Source organism: Ascaphus truei, chromosome 2 (genome assembly GCF_040206685.1).
Source record: "Ascaphus truei isolate aAscTru1 chromosome 2, aAscTru1.hap1, whole genome shotgun sequence".
Classification (NCBI taxonomy): Eukaryota; Metazoa; Chordata; class Amphibia; order Anura; family Ascaphidae; genus Ascaphus; species Ascaphus truei.
This window is the reverse complement of record NC_134484.1, coordinates 478293440-478312338: the sequence shown is the minus strand read 5'-3', so window position 1 is coordinate 478312338 and position 18899 is coordinate 478293440. Positions and strand designations below refer to the sequence as shown.

Here is an 18899-nt window from a genome sequence, read left to right as displayed (position 1 = left end):
TAGGGAGAGGGAGGGTGGACACAGGGAGAGGGAGGGAGACACAGGGAGAGGAGAGGGTGACACAGGAGAGGGAGGGTGACACAGGGAGAGGGAGGGTGACACAGGGAGAGGGAGGGTGACACAGGGAGAGGGAGGGTGACACAGGGAGAGGGAGGGTGACACAGGGAGAGGGAGGGTGACACAGGGAGAGGGAGGGTGACACAGGGAGAGGGGGGTGACACAGGGAGAGGGTGACACAGGGAGAGGAGGGTGACACAGGGAGAGGGGTGACACAGGGAGAGAGGGTGACACAGGGAGAGGGGTGACACAGGGAGAGGGTGACACAGGGAGAGGGTGACACAGGGAGAGAGAGGGTGACACAGGGAGAGGGAGAGGGTGACACAGGGAGAGGGAGGAGGGTGACACAGGGAGAGGGAGGGGGTGACACAGGGAGAGGGGAGACACAGGGAGAGAGGGAGAGGGTGACACAGGGAGAGAGTGAGAGGGTGACACAGGGAGAGAGGGAGAGGGTGACACAGGGAGAGAGGGAGAGGGTGACGCAGGAGAGGGAGGGTGACGCAGGGAGACGCAGGGAGAGGGAGGGTGACGCAGGGAGAGGGAGGGTGACGCAGGGAGAGGGAGGGTGACGCAGGGAGAGGGAGGGTGACACAGGGAGAGGAGGGTGACACAGGGAGAGGGAGGGTGACACAGGGAGAGGGTGACACAGGGAGAGGGGTGACACAGGGAGAGGGTGACACAGGGAGAGGGTGACACAGGGAGAGGGTGACACAGGGAGAGGGTGACACAGGGGAGAGGGTGACACAGGGAGAGGGTGACACAGGGAGAGGGTGACACAGAGGGAGGGTGACACAGGGAGAGGGTGACACAGGGAGAGGGAGGGTGACACAGGGAGAGGGATGGTGACACAGGGAGAGGGAGGGTGACACAGGGAGAGGGAGAGAGAGGGTGACACAGGGAGAGGGAGAGAGAGGGTGACACAGGGGGAGGGAGAGGGTGACAAAGGGAGAGGGAGAGAGAGGGTGACACAGGGAGAGGGAGAGAGAGGGTGACACAGGGAGAGGGAGAGGGTGACACAGGGAGAGGGAGAGGGTGACACAGGGACAGGGTGACACAGGGAGAGGGAGGGGGTGACACAGGGAGAGGGAGAGAGAGGGTGACACAGGGGGAGGGAGAGGGTGACACAGGGAGAGGGAGAGGGTGACACAGGGAGAGGGAGAGGGTGACACAGGGAGAGGGAGAGGGTGACACAAGGAGAGGGAGGGGGTGACACAGGGAGAGGGAGGGGGTGACACAGGGAGAGGGAGAGGGTGACACAGGGAGAGGGAGGGGGTGACACAGGGAGAGGGAGAGGGTGACACAGGGAGAGGGAGGGTGACACAGGGAGAGGGAGGGTGACACAGGGAGAGGGAGGGTGACACAGGGAGAGGGAGGGAGACACAGGGAGAGGGAGGGTGACACAGGGAGAGGGAGGGTGACACAGGGAGAGGGAGGGTGACACAGGGAGAGGGAGGGTGACACAGGGAGAGGGAGGGTGACACAGGGAGAGGGAGGGTGACACAGGGAGGGTGACACAGGGAGAGGGAGGGTGACACAGGGAGAGGGTGACACAGGGAGAGGGTGACACAGGGAGAGGGTGACACAGGGAGGAGGGTGACACAGGGAGAGGGAGGGTGACACAGGGAGAGGGTGACACAGGGAGAGGGTGACACAGGGAGAGGGTGACACAGGGAGAGAGAGGGTGACACAGGGAGAGAGAGGGTGACACAGGGAGAGGGAGAGGGTGACACAGGGAGAGGGAGAGGGTGACACAGGGAGAGGGAGGGGGTGACACAGGGAGAGGGAGGGGGTGACACAGGGAGAGGGAGGGGGTGACACAGGGAGAGGGAGAGGGGTGACACAGGGAGAGGGAGGGGGTGACACAGGGAGAGGGAGAGGGTGACACGGAGAGGGAGGGGGTGACACAGGGAGACGGGGGGTGACACAGGGAGAGGGAGGGTGACACAGGGAGAGGGAGGGTGACACAGGGAGAGGGAGGGTGACACAGGGAGAGGGAGGGTGACACAGGGAGAGGGAGGGTGACACAGGGAGAGGGAGGGTGACACAGGGAGAGGGAGGGTGACACAGGGAGAGGGAGGGTGACACAGGGAGAGGGAGGGTGACACAGGGAGAGGGAGAGGGTGACACAGGGAGAGGGAGACACAGGGAGAGAGGGAGAGGGTGACGCAGGGAGAGAGGGGAGAGGGTGACGCAGGGAGAGAGGGAGAGGGTGACGCAGGGAGAGAGGGAGAGGGTGACGCAGGGAGAGAGGGAGAGGGTGACGCAGGGAGAGAGGGAGAGGGTGACGCAGGGAGAGAGGGAGAGGGTGACGCAGGAGAGAGGGAGAGGGTGACGCAGGGAGAGAGGGAGAGGGTGACGCAGGGAGAGAGGGAGAAGGTGACGCAGGGAGAGGGAGGGTGACACAGGGAGAGGGTGACACAGGGAGAGGGTGACACAGGGAGAGGGTGACACAGGGAGAGGGTGACACAGGGAGAGGGTGACACAGGGAGAGGGTGACACAGGGAGAGGGTGACACAGGGAGAGGGTGACACAGGGAGAGGGTGACACAGGGAGAGGGTGACACAGGGAGAGGGTGACACAGGGAGAGGGTTGACACAGGGAGAGGGTGACACAGGGAGAGGAGGGTGACACAGGGAGAGGGAGAGAGAGGGTGACACAGGGAGAGGGAGAGAGAGGGTGACACAGGGGAGAGGGAGAGAGAGGGTGACACAGGGAGAGGGAGTGAGAGGGTGACACAGGGAGAGGGATAGAGAGGGTGACACAGGGAGAGGGAGAGAGAGGGTGACACAGGGAGAGGGTGACACAGGGAGAGGGAGGGGTGACACAGGGAGGGAGGGTGACACAGGGAGAGGGAGGGGGTGACACAGGGAGAGGGAGGGGGTGACACAGGGAGAGGGAGGGGGTGACACAGGGAGAGGGAGAGGGGTGACACAGGGAGAGGGAGGGGGTGACACAGGGAGAGGGAGGGGGTGACACAGGGAGAGGGAGGGGGTGACACAGGGAGAGGGAGGGGGTGACACAGGGAGAGGGAGGGGGTGACACAGGGAGAGGGAGGGTGACACAGGGAGAGGGAGGGTGACACAGGGAGAGGGAGGGTGACACAGGGAGAGGGAGGGTACACAGGAGAGGGAGGGTGACACAGGGAGAGGGAGGGTGACAGAGGGAGAGGGAGGGTGACACAGGGAGAGGGTGACACAGGGAGAGGGAGACACAGGGAGAGAGGGAGAGGGTGACACAGGAGAGGGAGAGGGAGGTGACAGAGGGAGAGGGAGGGTGACACAGGGAGAGGGAGGGTGACAGAGGGAGAGGGAGGGTGACAGAGGGAGAGGGAGGGTGACACAGGGAGAGGGAGGGTGACACAGGGAGAGGGAGGGTGACACAGGGAGAGGGTGACACAGGGAGAGAGGGAGAGGGTGACACAGGGAGAGGGTGACACAGGGAGAGGGTGACACAGGGAGAGGGTGACACAGGGAGAGGGTGACACAGGGAGAGAGGGAGAGGGTGACACAGGGAGAGAGGGAGAGGGTGACACAGGGAGAGAGGGAGAGGGTGACACAGGGAGAGAGGGAGAGGGTGACACAGGGAGAGGGAGAGGGTGACACAGGGAGAGGGAGAGGGTGACACAGGGAGAGGGAGGGTGACACAGGGAGAGGGGAGGGTGACACAGGGAGAGGGAGGGTGACACAGGGAGAGGGAGGGTGACACAGGGAGAGGGAGAGAGAGGGTGACACAGGGAGAGGGAGAGAGAGGGTGACACAGGGAGAGGGAGAGAGAGGGGTGACACGGGGAGAGGGAGAGAGAGGGTGACACAGGGAGAGAGAGGGTGACACGGGGAGAGGGAGAGAGAGGGTGACACAGGGGAGAGGGTGACACAGGGAGAGGGAGGGGGTGACACAGGGAGAGGGAGAGGGTGACACAGGGAGAGGGAGGGTGACACAGGGAGAGGGAGGGTGACACAGGGAGAGGGAGGGTGACACAGGGAGAGGGAGGGTGACACAGGGAGAGGGAGAGGGTGACACAGGGAGAGGGAGACACAGGGAGAGAGGGAGAGGGTGACGCAGGGAGAGAGGGAGAGGGTGACGCAGGGAGAGAGGGAGAGGGTGACGCAGGGAGAGAGGGAGAGGGTGACGCAGGGAGAGAGGGAGAGGGTGACGCAGGGAGAGAGGGAGAGGGTGACGCAGGGAGAGAGGGAGAGGGTGACGCAGGGAGAGAGGGAGAGGGTGACGCAGGGAGAGAGGGAGAAGGTGACGCAGGGAGAGGGAGGGTGACACAGGGAGAGGGTGACACAGGGAGAGGGTGACACAGGGAGAGGGTGACACAGGGAGAGGGTGACACAGGGAGAGGGTGACACAGGGAGAGGGTGACACAGGGAGAGGGTGACACAGGGAGAGGGTGACACAGGGAGAGGGTGACACAGGGAGAGGGTGACACAGGGAGAGGGTGACACAGGGAGAGGGTGACACAGGGAGAGGGAGGGTGACACAGGGAGAGGGAGAGAGAGGGTGACACAGGGAGAGGGAGAGAGAGGGTGACACAGGGAGAGGGAGAGAGAGGGTGACACAGGGAGAGGGAGTGAGAGGGTGACACAGGGAGAGGGATAGAGAGGGTGACACAGGGAGAGGGAGAGAGAGGGTGACACAGGGAGAGGGTGACACAGGGAGAGGGAGGGGGTGACACAGGGAGAGGGAGAGGGTGACACAGGAGAGGGAGGGGGTGACACAGGGAGAGGGAGGGGGTGACACAGGGAGAGGGAGGGGGTGACACAGGGAGAGGGAGAGGGTGACACAGGGAGAGGGAGGGGGTGACACAGGGAGAGGGAGGGGGTGACACAGGGAGAGGGAGGGGGGTGACACAGGGAGAGGGAGGGGGTGACACAGGGAGAGGGAGGGTGACACAGGGAGAGGGAGGGTGACACAGGGAGAGGGAGGGTGACACAGGGAGAGGGAGGGTGACACAGGGAGAGGGAGGGTGACACAGGGAAGAGGGAGGGGTGACAGAGGGAGAGGGAGGGTGACACAGGGAGAGGGTGACACAGGGAGAGGGAGACACAGGGAGAGAGGGAGAGGGTGACACAGGGAGAGGGAGAGGGAGGGTGACAGAGGGAGAGGAGGGTGACACAGGGAGAGGGAGGGTGACAGAGGGAGAGGGAGGGTGACAGAGGAGAGGGAGGGTGACACAGGGAGAGGGAGGGTGACACAGGGAGAGGGAGGGTGACACAGGGAGAGGGTGACACAGGGAGAGAGGGAGAGGGTGACACAGGGAGAGGGTGACACAGGGAGAGGGTGACACAGGGAGAGGGTGACACAGGGAGAGGGTGACACAGGGAGAGAGGGAGAGGGTGACACAGGGAGAGAGGGAGAGGGTGACACAGGGAGAGAGGGAGAGGGTGACACAGGGAGAGAGGGAGAGGGTGACACAGGAGAGGGAGAGGGTGACACAGGGAGAGGGAGAGGGTGACACAGGGAGAGGGAGGGTGACACAGGGAGAGGGGAGGGTGACACAGGGAGAGGGAGGGTGACACAGGGGAGAGGGAGGGTGACACAGGGAGAGGGAGAGAGAGGGTGACACAGGGAGAGGGAGAGAGAGGGTGGACACAGGGAGAGGGAGAGAGAGGGTGACACGGGGAGAGGGAGAGAGAGGGGTGACACAGGGAGAGAGAGGGTGACACGGGGAGAGGGAGAGAGAGGGTGACACAGGGAGAGGGTGACACAGGGAGAGGGAGGGGGTGACACAGGGAGAGGGAGAGGGGGTGACACAGGGAGAGGAAGGGGGTGACACAGGGAGAGGGAGGGGGTGACACAGGGAGAGGGAGGGTGACACAGGGAGAGGGAGGGTGACACAGGGAGAGGGAGGGTGACACAGGGAGAGGGAGAGGGTGACACAGGGAGAGGGAGACACAGGGAGAGAGGGAGAGGGTGACAGAGGGAGAGGGAGGGTGACACAGGGAGAGGGAGGGTGACACAGGGAGAGGGAGGGTGACACAGGGAGAGGGAGGGTGACACAGGGAGAGGGAGGGTGACACAGGGAGAGGGAGGGTGACACAGGGAGAGGGAGGGTGACACAGGGCGAGGGAGGGTGACACAGGGCGAGGGAGGGTGACACAGGGCGAGGGAGGGTGACACAGGGCGAGGGAGGGTGACACAGGGAGAGGGTGACACAGGGAGAGAGGGAGAGGGTGACACAGGGAGAGAGGGAGAGGGTGACACAGGGAGAGAGGGAGAGGGTGACACAGGGAGAGAGGGGAGAGGGTGACACAGGGAGAGAGGGAGAGGGTGACACAGGGAGAGAGGGAGAGGGTGACACAGGGAGAGAGGGGAGAGGGTGACAGGGAGAGGGAGGGTGACACAGGGAGAGGGTAACACAGGGAGAGAGGGAGAGGGTGACACAGGGAGAGGGAGGGTAACACAGGGAGAGAGGGAGAGGGTGACACAGGGAGAGGAGGGTGACACAGGGAGAGGGTGACACAGGGAGAGGGTGACACAGGGAGAGGGTGACACAGGGAGAGGGGTGACACAGGGAGAGGGTGACACAGGGAGAGGGTGACACAGGGAGAGGGGTGACACAGGGAGAGGGTGACACAGGGAGAGGGTGACACAGGGAGAGGGTGACACAGGGAGAGGGTGACACAGGGAGAGGGTGGGTGACACAGGGAGAGGGAGGGTGACACAGGGAGAGGGAGGGTGACACAGGGAGAGGGAGGGTGACACAGGGAGAGGGAGAGAGAGGGTGACACAGGGAGAGGGAGAGAGAGGGTGACACAGGGAGAGGGAGAGAGAGGGTGACACAGGGAGAGGGGAGAGAGAGGGTGACACAGGGAGAGGAGAGAGAGGGTGACACAGGGAGAGGGAGAGAGAGGGTGACACAGGGAGAGGGAGGGGGTGACACAGGGAGAGGGAGAGGGTGACACAGGGAGAGGGAGGGGGTGACACAGGGAGAGGGAGAGGGTGACACAGGGAGAGGGAGACAGGGAGAGAGGGAAAGGGAGACACAGGGAGAGAGGGAGAGGGTGACACGGAGAGGGAGGGTGACACAGGGAGAGGGTGACACAGGGAGAGGGTGACACAGGGAGAGGGTGACACAGGGAGAGGGTGACACAGGGAGAGGGTGACACAGGGAGAGGGTGACACAGGGAGAGGGAGAGGGTGACACAGGGAGAGGGTGACACAGGGAGAGGGAGAGGGTGACACAGGGAGAGGGAGGAGGGTGACACAGGGAGAGGGAGGGTGACACAGGGAGAGGGAGGGTGACACAGGGAGAGGGAGGGTGACACAGGGAGAGGGAGGGTGACACAGGGAGAGAGGGAGGGTGACACAGGGAGAGGGAGAGGGTGACACAGGGAGAAGGAGACAGGGAGAGAGGGAGAGGGTGACACAGGGGAGAGAGGGAGAGGGTGACACAGGGAGAGAGGGAGAGGGTGACGCAGGGAGAGAGGGAGAGGGTGACGCAGGGAGAGAGGGAGAGGGTGACGCAGGGAGAGAGGGAGAGGGTGACGCAGGGAGAGAGGAGAGGGTGACGCAGGGAGAGAGGGAGAGGGTGACGCAGGGGAGAGAGGGAGAGGGTGACGCAGAGAGAGGGAGGGTGACGCAGGGAGAGGGAGGGTGACGCAGGGGAGAGGGAGGGTGACGCAGGGAGAGGGAGGGTGACGCAGGGAGAGGGTGACACAGGGGAGGAGGGGTGACACAGGGAGAGGGTGACACAGGGAGAGGGTGACACAGGGAGAGGGTGACACAGGGAGAGGGTGACACAGGGAGAGGGTGACACAGGGAGAGGGAGGGTGACACAGGGAGAGGGAGGGTGACACAGGGAGAGGGAGGGTGACACAGGGAGAGGGGAGGGTGACACAGGGAGAGGGAGGGTGACACAGGGAGAGGGAGAGAGAGGGTGACACAGGGAGAGGGAGAGAGAGGGTGACACAGGGGGAGGGAGAGAGAGGGTGACACAGGGGGAGGGAGAGAGAGGGTGACACAGGGGGAGGGAGAGGGTGACACAGGGAGAGGGAGAGAGAGGGTGACACAGGGAGAGGGAGAGGGTGACACAGGGAGAGGGAGAGGGAGAGGGTGACACAGGGAGAGGAGGGGGTGACACAGGGAGAGGGAGAGGGTGACACAGGGAGAGGGAGGGGGTGACACAGGGAGAGGGAGGGGGTGACACAGGGAGAGGGAGGGGGTGACACAGGGAGAGGGAGAGGGTGACACAGGGAGAGGGAGGGGGTGACACAGGGAGAGGGGGGGTGACACAGGGAGAGGGAGGGTGACACAGGGAGAGGGAGGGTGACACAGGGAGAGGGAGGGTGACACAGGGAGAGGGAGGGTGACACAGGGAGAGGGAGGGTGACACAGGGAGAGGGAGGGTGACACAGGGAGAGGGAGGGTGACACAGGGAGAGGGTGACACAGGGAGAGGGAGAGAGAGGGTGAGGGAGGGAGAGGGTGACACAGGGAGAGGGTGACACAGGGAGAGGGAGAGAAGGTGACACAGGGAGAGGGAGGGTGACACAGGGAGAGGGTGACACAGGGAGAGGGAGATAGAGGGACAGGGTGACAGGGAGAGGGTGACACAGGGAGAGGGAGGGTGACACAGGGGAGAGGGTGACACAGGGAGAGGGAGAGAGTGACACAGGGAGAGGGAGATAGAGGGAGAGGGTGACACAGGGAGAGGGAGAGGGTGACACAGGGAGAGGGTGACACAGGGAGAGGGTGACACAGGGAGAGGGTGACACAGGGAGAGGGAGAGAGGGTGACACACTCAGACACACAGACACCCACTCTCACTCAGACAAACTCACACTCACACTCACACACAGTCTGTCACTCACACACACGCAGTCTGTCACTCACACACACAAACACTCACCCGCAAGGCAGGGGGTCGCACATGGCAGCAGGGGCCTCCGCACAGCAGGAGGGCCTCTGCAAGGGGCCGCGCCCCCTCCAGAGGCGGACGCCGCAGTATTCCCTGAAAATGGATAAGGGCCAGTAGGGGATTTCCCCTGCTTAGAGCAGGGAGAGGCTCCGGTGAGGGGATTTCCCCTGCTTAGAGCAGGGAGAGGCTCCGGTGAGGGGATTTCCCCTGCTTAGAGCAGGGAGAGGCTCCGGTGAGGGGATTTCCGGGAGAGGCTCCGGTGAGGGGATTTCCGGGAGAGGCTCCGGTTAGGGGATTTCCCCTGCTTAGAGCAGGGAGAGGCACGCGTGGGGTGAGGGGGGGGTCACGGAGGCCGGGAGAGATTGGGGTGAGGGGGGGGTGGTGGATGGCCCGATGGGAGGGGGTGGTGGATGGCCCGATGGGAGGGGGTGGTGGATGGCCCGATGGGAGGGGGTGGTGGATGGCCGATGCGAGGGGGGGGGGCGGATGGCCCAATGCGAGGGAGGGGGGGGTGACAGATGACCCTGCAGGGGCCTGAGGCAGACAGGCGTGGAAGGGGCTGGCTGGCGGAAGGGGGAGGAGTGGAAGAGCTGAGGAGGGAAAGTTGCTGAGAGGCGGGGGAGGAGCGAAGGCAGTGATCAGAGAGCCGGCTTTTTTTTTTTCCTCCAGCGCGAGCGCGGGAAAAACAGCAGCGCGAGCGCGGGAAATTTAAAAAATACACGTGTGCTGCTTGTGCCAATATTTACTCGCCCGGGCGTATATAATTGTCGAACACTGAATATAGTGATATTCAAATTTATAATTGCAATGTTTGTAGTGTCACAAACAGAATTGTGAATATTGTATATAAGCTTACAAGCGTATATAACAGTGTCTTAAACACACATAGGTGATATTAAATCAATAAAACCTGTGCTGTAACACCTGAGCGTCTGCTGCTGTTTAGATAGGATGGCTGATCATCCTGAAGTGCTCGTAAAAAGAAGAAAGACAGCGCACAACTCTCATGGTGTAGTAAATAAAATATATTGTGCTATACAGGCATACCCCGCAGTAACGTACGCAATGGGACCGGAGCATGTATGTAAAGCGAAAATGTATTTAAAGTGAAGCACTACCTTTTATCCACTTATCGATGCATGTACTGTACTAGTAAATAACACATGTGTAACAGGCTCTATAGTCTCCCCGCTTGCGCACAGCTTCGGTGCAGGTAGGGAGCTGGTATTCCTGTCGAGGACGTGCTGACAGGCGTATGCGCGAGCTGCTGTTTGCCTATTGGGCGATATGTCCTTACTCGCGAGTGTACTTAAAGTGAGTGTCCTTAAAGCGGGGTATGCCTGTATTGCAGCAGGTGAGTTATGCACGTACATCAGTTATATTCATACAGGCATAACATGTTTTGTACATGTTACCACAATATATTTTATTTACTACACCACGAGAGTTGTGCGCTGTTTTTAATCTTTTTCTATTATCTTCTTACCTGCTGCTGGTTCTATAAGAAAACAAGATTAGTTTGGGTGTTTGACTCGCATAACTCCCAAATAATCAGATATTCCCTCCTTGCAGATTTTAAAGACACCAAAATATCTCCTTTACTCACTTAACAAGCGTGGATCCATGCTGGCAGCGGGCAGTGCTGCTCTGGAGGTGCTGGCAGCGGGCAGTGCTGCTCTGGAGGTGCTGGCAGCGGGCAGTGCTGTTCTGGAGGTGCTGGCAGCGGGTAGTGCTGCTCTGGAGGTGCTGGCAGCGGGCAGTGCTGCTCTGGAGGTGCTGGCAGTGGGCAGTGCTGCTCTGGAGGTGCTGGCAGTGGGCAGTGCTGCTCTGGAGGTGCTGGCAGTGGGCAGTGCTGCTCTGGAGGTGCTGGCAGTGGGCAGTACTGCTCTGGAGGTGCTGGCAGTGGGCAGTGCTGCTCTGGAGGTGCTGGCAGTGGGCAGAGCTGCTCTGGAGGTGCTGGCAGTGGGCAGAGCTGCTCTGGAGGTGCTGGCAGGGGGCAGTGCTGCTCTGGAGGTGCTGGCAGGGGGCAGTGCTGCTCTGGAGGTGCTGGCAGGGGGCAGTGCTGCTCTGGAGGTGATGGCAGGGGGCAGTGCTGCTCTGGAGGTGCTGGCAGGGGGCAGTGCTGCTCTGGAGGTGCTGGCAGGGGGCAGTGCTGCTCTGGAGGTGCTGGCAGGGGGCAGTGCTGCTCTGGAGGTGCTGGCAGGGGGCAGTGCTGCGCTGGAGGTGCTGACAGGGGCAGTGCTGCTCTGGAGGTGCTGGCAGGGGGCAGTGCTGCTCTGGAGGTGCTGGCAGAGGGCAGTGCTGCTCTGGAGGTGCTGGCAGTGCTGCTCTGGAGGTGCTGGCAGCGGGCAGTGCTGCTCTGGAGGTGCTGGCAGTGGGCAGTGCTGCTCTGGAGGTGCTGGCAGTGAGCAGTGCTGCTCTGGAGATGCTGGCAGTGGGCAGTGCTGCTCTGGAGGTGCTGGCAGGGGGCAGTGCTGCTCTGGAGGTGCTGGCAGTAGGCAGTGCTGCTCTGGAGGTGCTGGTAGTGGGTAGTGCCGCTCTGGAGATGCTGACCAGAGGTTCCTTGATCTATATTTGTTGGATGTCAGAATGTGTCTGTATAAAAGAGAAAACAGAATTGGAATGATCTGTTTTATTGGACAAATATACTGCATTTAGTACGAGCTTTCAAACCTAAGATTATTAACCCCAAAAGAGTCATAGAAGACAGGGGCACAAAAAAAATAAACCATACGGTCCATCCTCAAACAGGATATCGCTGCCCTAGGCCAGAGAACCGATGCAGTGGACCATAAACTGGATGATTTCATTAAAGCCCAAAAGAAAGGAAAAACTGGAAGTACTCCAAAAACAGGTCTGTGAGATCTTGGAGAAACAGGAGGATTCCGAGAACCGGGAAGGGAGAAAAAAAAATCAGAATCAGAGGCATCCCCCTAGTCAATCACGGATTCAGAAGAGTTTGTTTCCAAATGGTTAAACCAAGTCCTACCTGACCAAACTGAGGAGGCCTTACAACTAGACTACTGTTACAGGGCTCTATGACCGCGCCCACTGGCCTCGGAACTCAAAGAGATATCATCCTCCGATTCCACTACTTCAAAACCAAGAAGGCCTTCACATGCACAACGAGGGGTCTTTTCGATCTGGCTTTTGAAAATATCCCTCTTATGGTCTCCCAGGGTCAATCACCATCGTAAGTGGATAGGCGGAGAAGCTTCCTGACGATTCCAGCTGAGGTCGACGGGAGTAAAATACCTCTGGGCCATCCCGATCAGGTTAGTGGTGGTCAAAGAAAACGTCACCTGTAACCCTTGACCAATAAATATATCCATGATGCATATAGCCTTATATATAATTAAATAAACTATATGATTAAATATGTATATTGTATCCTAAAGATAACCTCCAATAGTAATTGAAATTGGTAAAAGAGAAAATTTAAACAAGATGTCTAAGAAAAATCAAAAGTAGTGATACTGTACAAACTGAATTACTTGGTTATTAATAATATAGGTAAATGAAATATGTCAATATAGAAAAGACATATAAATACATATACATATATATATATATATATATATATATACAACTCCTGATGAAGTCTCGCTTGAGACGAAACGCGTAGAGATTGCTGTGGAGCCTACTGTCCAGTTTATATATTTTATTTGCACTCATCTACATTATTGCACTCCTGCTGCTTTGCTAGCATTTTGCTACCAGCCATTCAGACATTCGAGTTCCTGTTTACACTGTGAACTCTCCCCGGCTGAAACCTCGCTGACATCATTGAGTTCACGCGAGACTCTATTCAGTGTATGCTCTGTGTAGCACCGGAGAGAGGGGAAGGCCGCGTCCCTCGTGGCTTTCGGTCCCTGCCAGGACCTAGAGGGGCTATTGTGGCAAGACACACCGCGGACATCACACCGAAGTCCTCCTCCTTGGGTTCCTGCATCTGAACGGGCTGAGTTGTACTCAAAAACACATTTTTTTCAGCTTTGTTTGTGAGTGTACATTTTTATCCCTTACTCCATAAATTTATTGTTATACAATTTTACGCTATGAGTGCGCCTGTTTTTTCTGTGTTTTTATACATATATACATACATACATACATATATATCTCCAGTCACGTCTTTAAAAATAATATCATTAAACGTTAAAGGTTTTAACAGCCCAAACAAAAGAAGGTTATCTCTCAGCCTTTAAAAGAATGAGGAGGATACGTAAAACTCAGCATTTCCAAAGTATTGTGATAAATAATTTCAGCAATTTTACCACTCCTCAGCCTCGGTCAGAAAGAGAGGGTGGTGATTTTTTTCAACCGCAGCACACAATTTGTTCCCAATGTAATCAAAAAGGATAGGGCAGATTTATAATACTAGTAGGATCATTGTTTGGTAAAAACTATTACACTAGCAAATATATATATGTACAAAATGAAAGAAGCGCTCAGTTTCTAAATGGTTTTTTTAAAACACTCAACACCGTGGCCAAGGGTAACATAATAATTGGAGGCGACTTTAAACTGGTCATAAAACCCCATCTCCTTAGACTCAACCCGATAAGAGATTTTTTGTTAGCATTCCTTCGGTTGGTTGAGGGCTTTGAATCTGGTAGATGCCTGGCGAGAAGATAACCGAAGTGTGAAGGACTACACCTTCTACTCTGCCCCCTATCTATCCTACTCAAGGTTTGACTACATCTTCGTCCCAGCCACCCAACTAAGTATTGTTTCCAAATCCAAAATACATAATATCTCCTGGTCAAACCATGCCCTGATCAAAATTACCTAGACTTGCCCAAAAGAGGAGCTAATTGGAGACTTACCAAGGGCTTGGTTAAAATCCAAGAAATTTATCTAAAGTAGCCTTAGAACTAGGACATTATTTCAGCACCAATGTAGGATCAGTAGACTTACAAACTTCTCTGTGGGGCGACCACAAGACAACAATCCGAGGTTATCTAATAAGCTTAGAAAGACTATGAAAAATAAAATCCCTCCAGAATAAGAGACTCGCTCTCATCTCTTCATAAAATAAATCATTCGGTTTCTGTTCTCCAAAGTTTAAACTGGGCGGAACTTAACATTTGCCTGGTATCTCAAGCAGAACAATCCCTTTTTTGTTTTGTGAAATTCAACAAGCCGGACTCGATGCTGGCAGCCAAACTTAGAAATAAAAAAAAAAAATCTAGCTATAATATCCACTCTATTAGAGAAAGGTCTGGAACTCTGACTTCCAATCCCACACCAATAGCAAAAGAATTCTAGGACTACTATGCCAACCTATATGCAGGGAAGACGGTCTGTGCATCTGCTCAAGTGGAGGAAAACATTGCGTCCTTTTTGAAAATGGCATACCTCTCGGGTATCACACCGCAAGACCACATACAGCTGCGGCCTCCTTTATCCTAATGCGGCCGGATCCGCGGCGTTCTGCTCACCGCGGCCAGATGCGGTATATTTTCTTTTTTTCCGTAGCACTCGGATTTTTAGCGCTGTCCGCTATTCTGCAATACCGTCTAAAAACACAGGTGGGCGTTCGCGAGCTGTTGTCTTAAAAGTCTAATAAGTCTAATGCATTATGTCTGTGTGTGCGCAGTATTTGGAAAATGGGGGATTTACAGTATACAGTATTACAAATATATAGCGTCGCATCTTCTTCGAATATAAAATGAACACATTTCTATACAGTATTACAGTATTTTATAATCGGTACTTTTACTTGTTTTCATACTCTTTATATTATGCGTGTACCCTATAGTACTGTATGTCTCATTTGAACATTGTTGAAACGCATAGGCGTGTTACAGTATCACATTTCGGCGCATACAGCGCTCTACTTCTCGCCCCCACACACACGGCTAAAGTACTATTTCAACTTCTTATCTACAGTTCAGTACACCTCTCCCAGCCAGATGGCTTTCTGGCTTCAATCATCCCAAACCTGTCATCACATTCCTACGTGTATAACGTACAGAGCCTGGTGTCACATTTCAGCGCTTGCGTGTAATCCTCTTTGGGAAGGGACCTAGTTGATGATTAATGCGCATGCGTGTATAACTTCACAAATATGTGGAAGTTCAAGTCTGGAAAAAAATATTTCTTTTATGTTTCGTTTCCAGACGTGTGCCTGCATAAAAATTCTTGTTATTCTGATATTCTATCGGTACTGTAGCTTTTTAATGTGACACTGGTCATTCACATGCTTGATGTAATTTTTATTGATTTGGCTAATCCCTTATGCTAATTGTAAGGCCTCGGTCCCGCTGCGCTCGTTGGCGCGGGCGGCGGGTCACGAGTTCCCCACCAGCAGGGGAATCCTCGCAAGCCGGTCCCGGTCCCCACGGGCTGCACAGCTGATTACACGCTGTAGCGCGTCAGCCGCTAGGAGACACCACAGAATGGTGTTTCCTAGCTTTGACGCGTGACGTGTGTGGCTGTGAGCCAATGGGGAGGGGAGGCTTCGGGAGGAGGAGAGGCTTCGGAGAGCGGGGAGGAGTGTGGAGTGAAAGCAGGTGAGTGCGTGTCTGTGTGTGTGCCTGAGTGCGTGCGTGCCTGCCTCTGTCTGTGTGTGTGTGTGTATGAGTGCGTGAGTGCCTGCCTGTGTGTGTGTGCGCGTGTGCGCGCGTGTGTGTATGAATGAGTGTCTGCGTGTGTGTGTGTGTGTGTGTATGAATGAGTGCCTGCGTGTGTGTGTTTAAACTTACTTTCCAGCTCCAGCCCGAGTCCGTGGAGGGAGGGGGGGGGGAAGAGTAGCGGGTCCCTCCGCTCAAGCCACGCCCCCCTCCCTGTCAAACCGCCCACCTCCCGCTCCGGCTCCCGCTCCCTACAGACCGCAGATCGCGGTCTGTGTATCTCAGCGCACCGCCTGTCAGCAGCGCAGGTGCGCTGACTCTGGGAGCGGGGCCTTAGCCTAAGAGACGTGTTCAGAGGTACGCAATGGAGACTGTTTTAAGGTGAAATTAAAATAGGGCTTTATTGCGCCTCTTTCTTTAAACACAGCAAACATGTAAATAAGCAAACAAAATCCACTTCACTCTGGAGTATATATACACTTGTGATCCAATTCTCTTTAACTGTGTGATTTGCCCAGCGATTCACCAGCCCAAATCATAGAGACATTTATCAATATATATATGTAGAGGGAGAGGGGGGTTGGCCTGGTATTAAAGGGGTTGCACCCCATATGGCAACCCCCTGACCTCACCAGGGAGGCAAGGGGTTAACTGGACTGTGGTCCAGGAATGTGGCTTACACCTTGTCATGTCAGGAAAATGTATGTTCCCCTGTTCCATTATAATCCTGTATTTTAATGTTTTAAAGTGCATTTCTGTATCTCCAGTTCTGGAGGTCGCAGAGAGTTGAAATTTGGCCAATGTGTGGAGTCACTATAGGCATTAAGAACTGGCAAATTTCGACCCACTGAGCCCACCAGAACGGAACTTATTAATATGTGTAGATATTAAAGTGTATATTGTATTTTGGATCTGCTCTGAAAATGCAGACTCCATCTGTTATGCTAATAGGTCATGAAGGGCAGCCGGATGATTGTGCATAAGCACTGTGATCAAAAGTTAACTGCCCTGATTGTTTACACTAGAAACCAATTTCTAATCAACAGACTCTGCCACTCTAATTGTTACCTGAGGGCGGAGAATCATCAAACTGGAGTGGTTTGTAATTGTTATGTCTACACCTACAGACAATGCAGATCCTACCAGATACTTCATTTGGTAGATGGGTCGTCGCCCCTGATTTAATTATGGGGTTACAGAAATAAGACCCTCAGAGTCCCAGTACACATATGCTACCTAGCTGGGGGGCATGGGTTAATCTGTGTCTCCACGTTAGGGATTGGATACAGATAGTTGTTCACCAATAGCCTGTATTCAATGTTAAGAATAGGGTTACACAGGTATATAAACTGTGTCAACCCTACAGTTTTTAGTTGTGCTTCTGATTCCACCTGGAATGTCACCGGATTGCTGGGGAATTGCTAGCTGATACTTCTCCATCACCCAACCCTAAGTAAGTGTTACCTTCTTGCCTGTTAATTGTACTAAATTGCTGTGTTCACCTTTTTAAGGAATAAATATATTTTATATCTAAGCCTCGTTCAGTTCAACCCAGATATTTGGTGTTCATTATATCTTGACATAAGCTACCGTGACAACATAGACATAGATAATAGTCTTATACGAAAAGTCTTATCTGTTAGCTGGGCTGCTGTAGGGGAAGCTTCTCTGCTCTCTTGGATCTGCACCCTTGTGTGCTAAGGCAATGTCCAACTCCAGGTTTAGAATTTTGTCCCCTTTGTCTTTGTCAGCTTGCCGCTCAAGACATCTGTCCTTCTTAGGTTCAGCCCAGTTGTGGACTAAGGAATCTCTCTTCCTGTCTCAGAGTCAGGCTTTTTCTAATACCTGTAATCAGCCAGGTGGTGTTAGTTAATTGCCTACCAGCAGTTAACCACCAAACTGCTGGATTAGAGGCAGATTTGTGAACAGGGATAAGTCCCCTGTTACACTAATCCATTATGATAAACCCCCCACCCCCCAACCCATTCAAGCTTTGTTTACGGTAACGCATGCGCACTTGTGATAAACCCTTCTCGAATTGAATATGTTAATCTGATTATGTAACCAATGAATAAAAATGTAACCAATGAATAAAAATGTAAGCCTTCTTGAAGAATCCCTTTCCTCACACATTCACAGTGAATTTAAAGTTCAAAGAAAATGTGAATGTAATGAAATATTTATTTTATTAGGAATAAAAAATACAAATAATCATTTTCAGTGTTTATCTTCTTTGTACACGTACAGTAGTGTACTGTAGTTCTTCTGTCAGTTGAAATTTGAGGGCCGGTGCATAATCATGGAAGAATGAAAAATACAAATAATCATGAATAATGCCCATTTATTATAATAAAAACAGTAATACAAATGTTTAGTCTTTATCTTTTGTCATGATGGCTACATTATCAAAGATACTGGAAAATTCAGGGGCAACACACCAATACCCTCCTCCTGTAACTCTGGGTGCAGGAGCAATACGAAAAAAACGTGGATCGATACATAACTTTTTCCTTATCGCACGCTTCCACCCTAGAGCATCATCTGGTGAAAATTTGTAAAAGTCATAATTTTCGATAAAATATTGATACATTTGACCAACTGTGGCCATCTTATCATCTGCTGAACTAATTGCTGACCATATTAAATAAGCGTACGTTATGTTGGGCTTTTGGAACACGGACTGCAGTGTACTCATCTCTGGACCTCTCTGGACAATGGAATAGAACACCAGACACTTTGAATTTAGTTTTTAATATGAAACGCCTAAATAGATACAATGTTGTACAACTTCTTCGGTACCAAGGTCAATTCACAAAGGAACACTGTGGTATTTTTTAAACACCTGCAAGTCGACACATTAAAGAAGCACATTACAATTCATGAATATCTGCCACCTGGCGGATACACGAAGAATTGCAACCAATTAAATCCAAAACATTGTCATTAAACAGATCAATCGCGGGTGACGCCGGCATGATTGCGACATGAATACGGCACGAACGCGGCGAAGCGTGTGGCATTTGGAAAAAGTCACCGGAAAATATCGATGAAGTGTTAGAATAAAAGGGGCCGCGGCTGTAGCATTAAATCAAAAGATTTCCATAGAGGAAGTGTTACAGGTTAGAAAGAATCTCAAAGCCTCCAAGACTCCCAAACCTGATAGGTTCACCAACTTTTACTATAAAAAATTTGCGGCTATCCTGGCCCTCACTTGCAGCACATGTACAACGATGTGCTGGAGGATGGCTCCTTCCTAAATATGCTGGAAGCTTCTATTTCTTTAATCCATAAAGAAGGTAAGGACCCCCCCTTTGCTGTACTAGTGACAGACCAATATCCCTAATAAATGTAGATATGAAGATTCTCTCTAAGATACTGGCTAATAGACTAAACACGATTCTCCCCT

At 54.5% G+C, this 18899-nt stretch overlaps 2 protein-coding genes across 3 annotated transcripts in view; both read right to left on the bottom strand.

The window, feature by feature from the left end:
* LOC142488393 (uncharacterized) overlaps positions 1-11510 on the bottom strand; it is a 40090-nt gene extending 28580 nt beyond the window's left edge. Inside the window, exon 1 of the mRNA XM_075588873.1 lies at positions 10525-11510. Coding sequence (XP_075444988.1) covers positions 10525-10543 — 19 coding nt within the window. The 5' untranslated portion in view covers positions 10544-11510. The remainder of the gene's footprint in view (positions 1-10524) is intronic.
* Positions 1-18899, bottom strand: part of LOC142488386 (uncharacterized) — a 508298-nt gene that overhangs the window by 132157 nt on the left and 357242 nt on the right. The window lies entirely within an intron of this gene.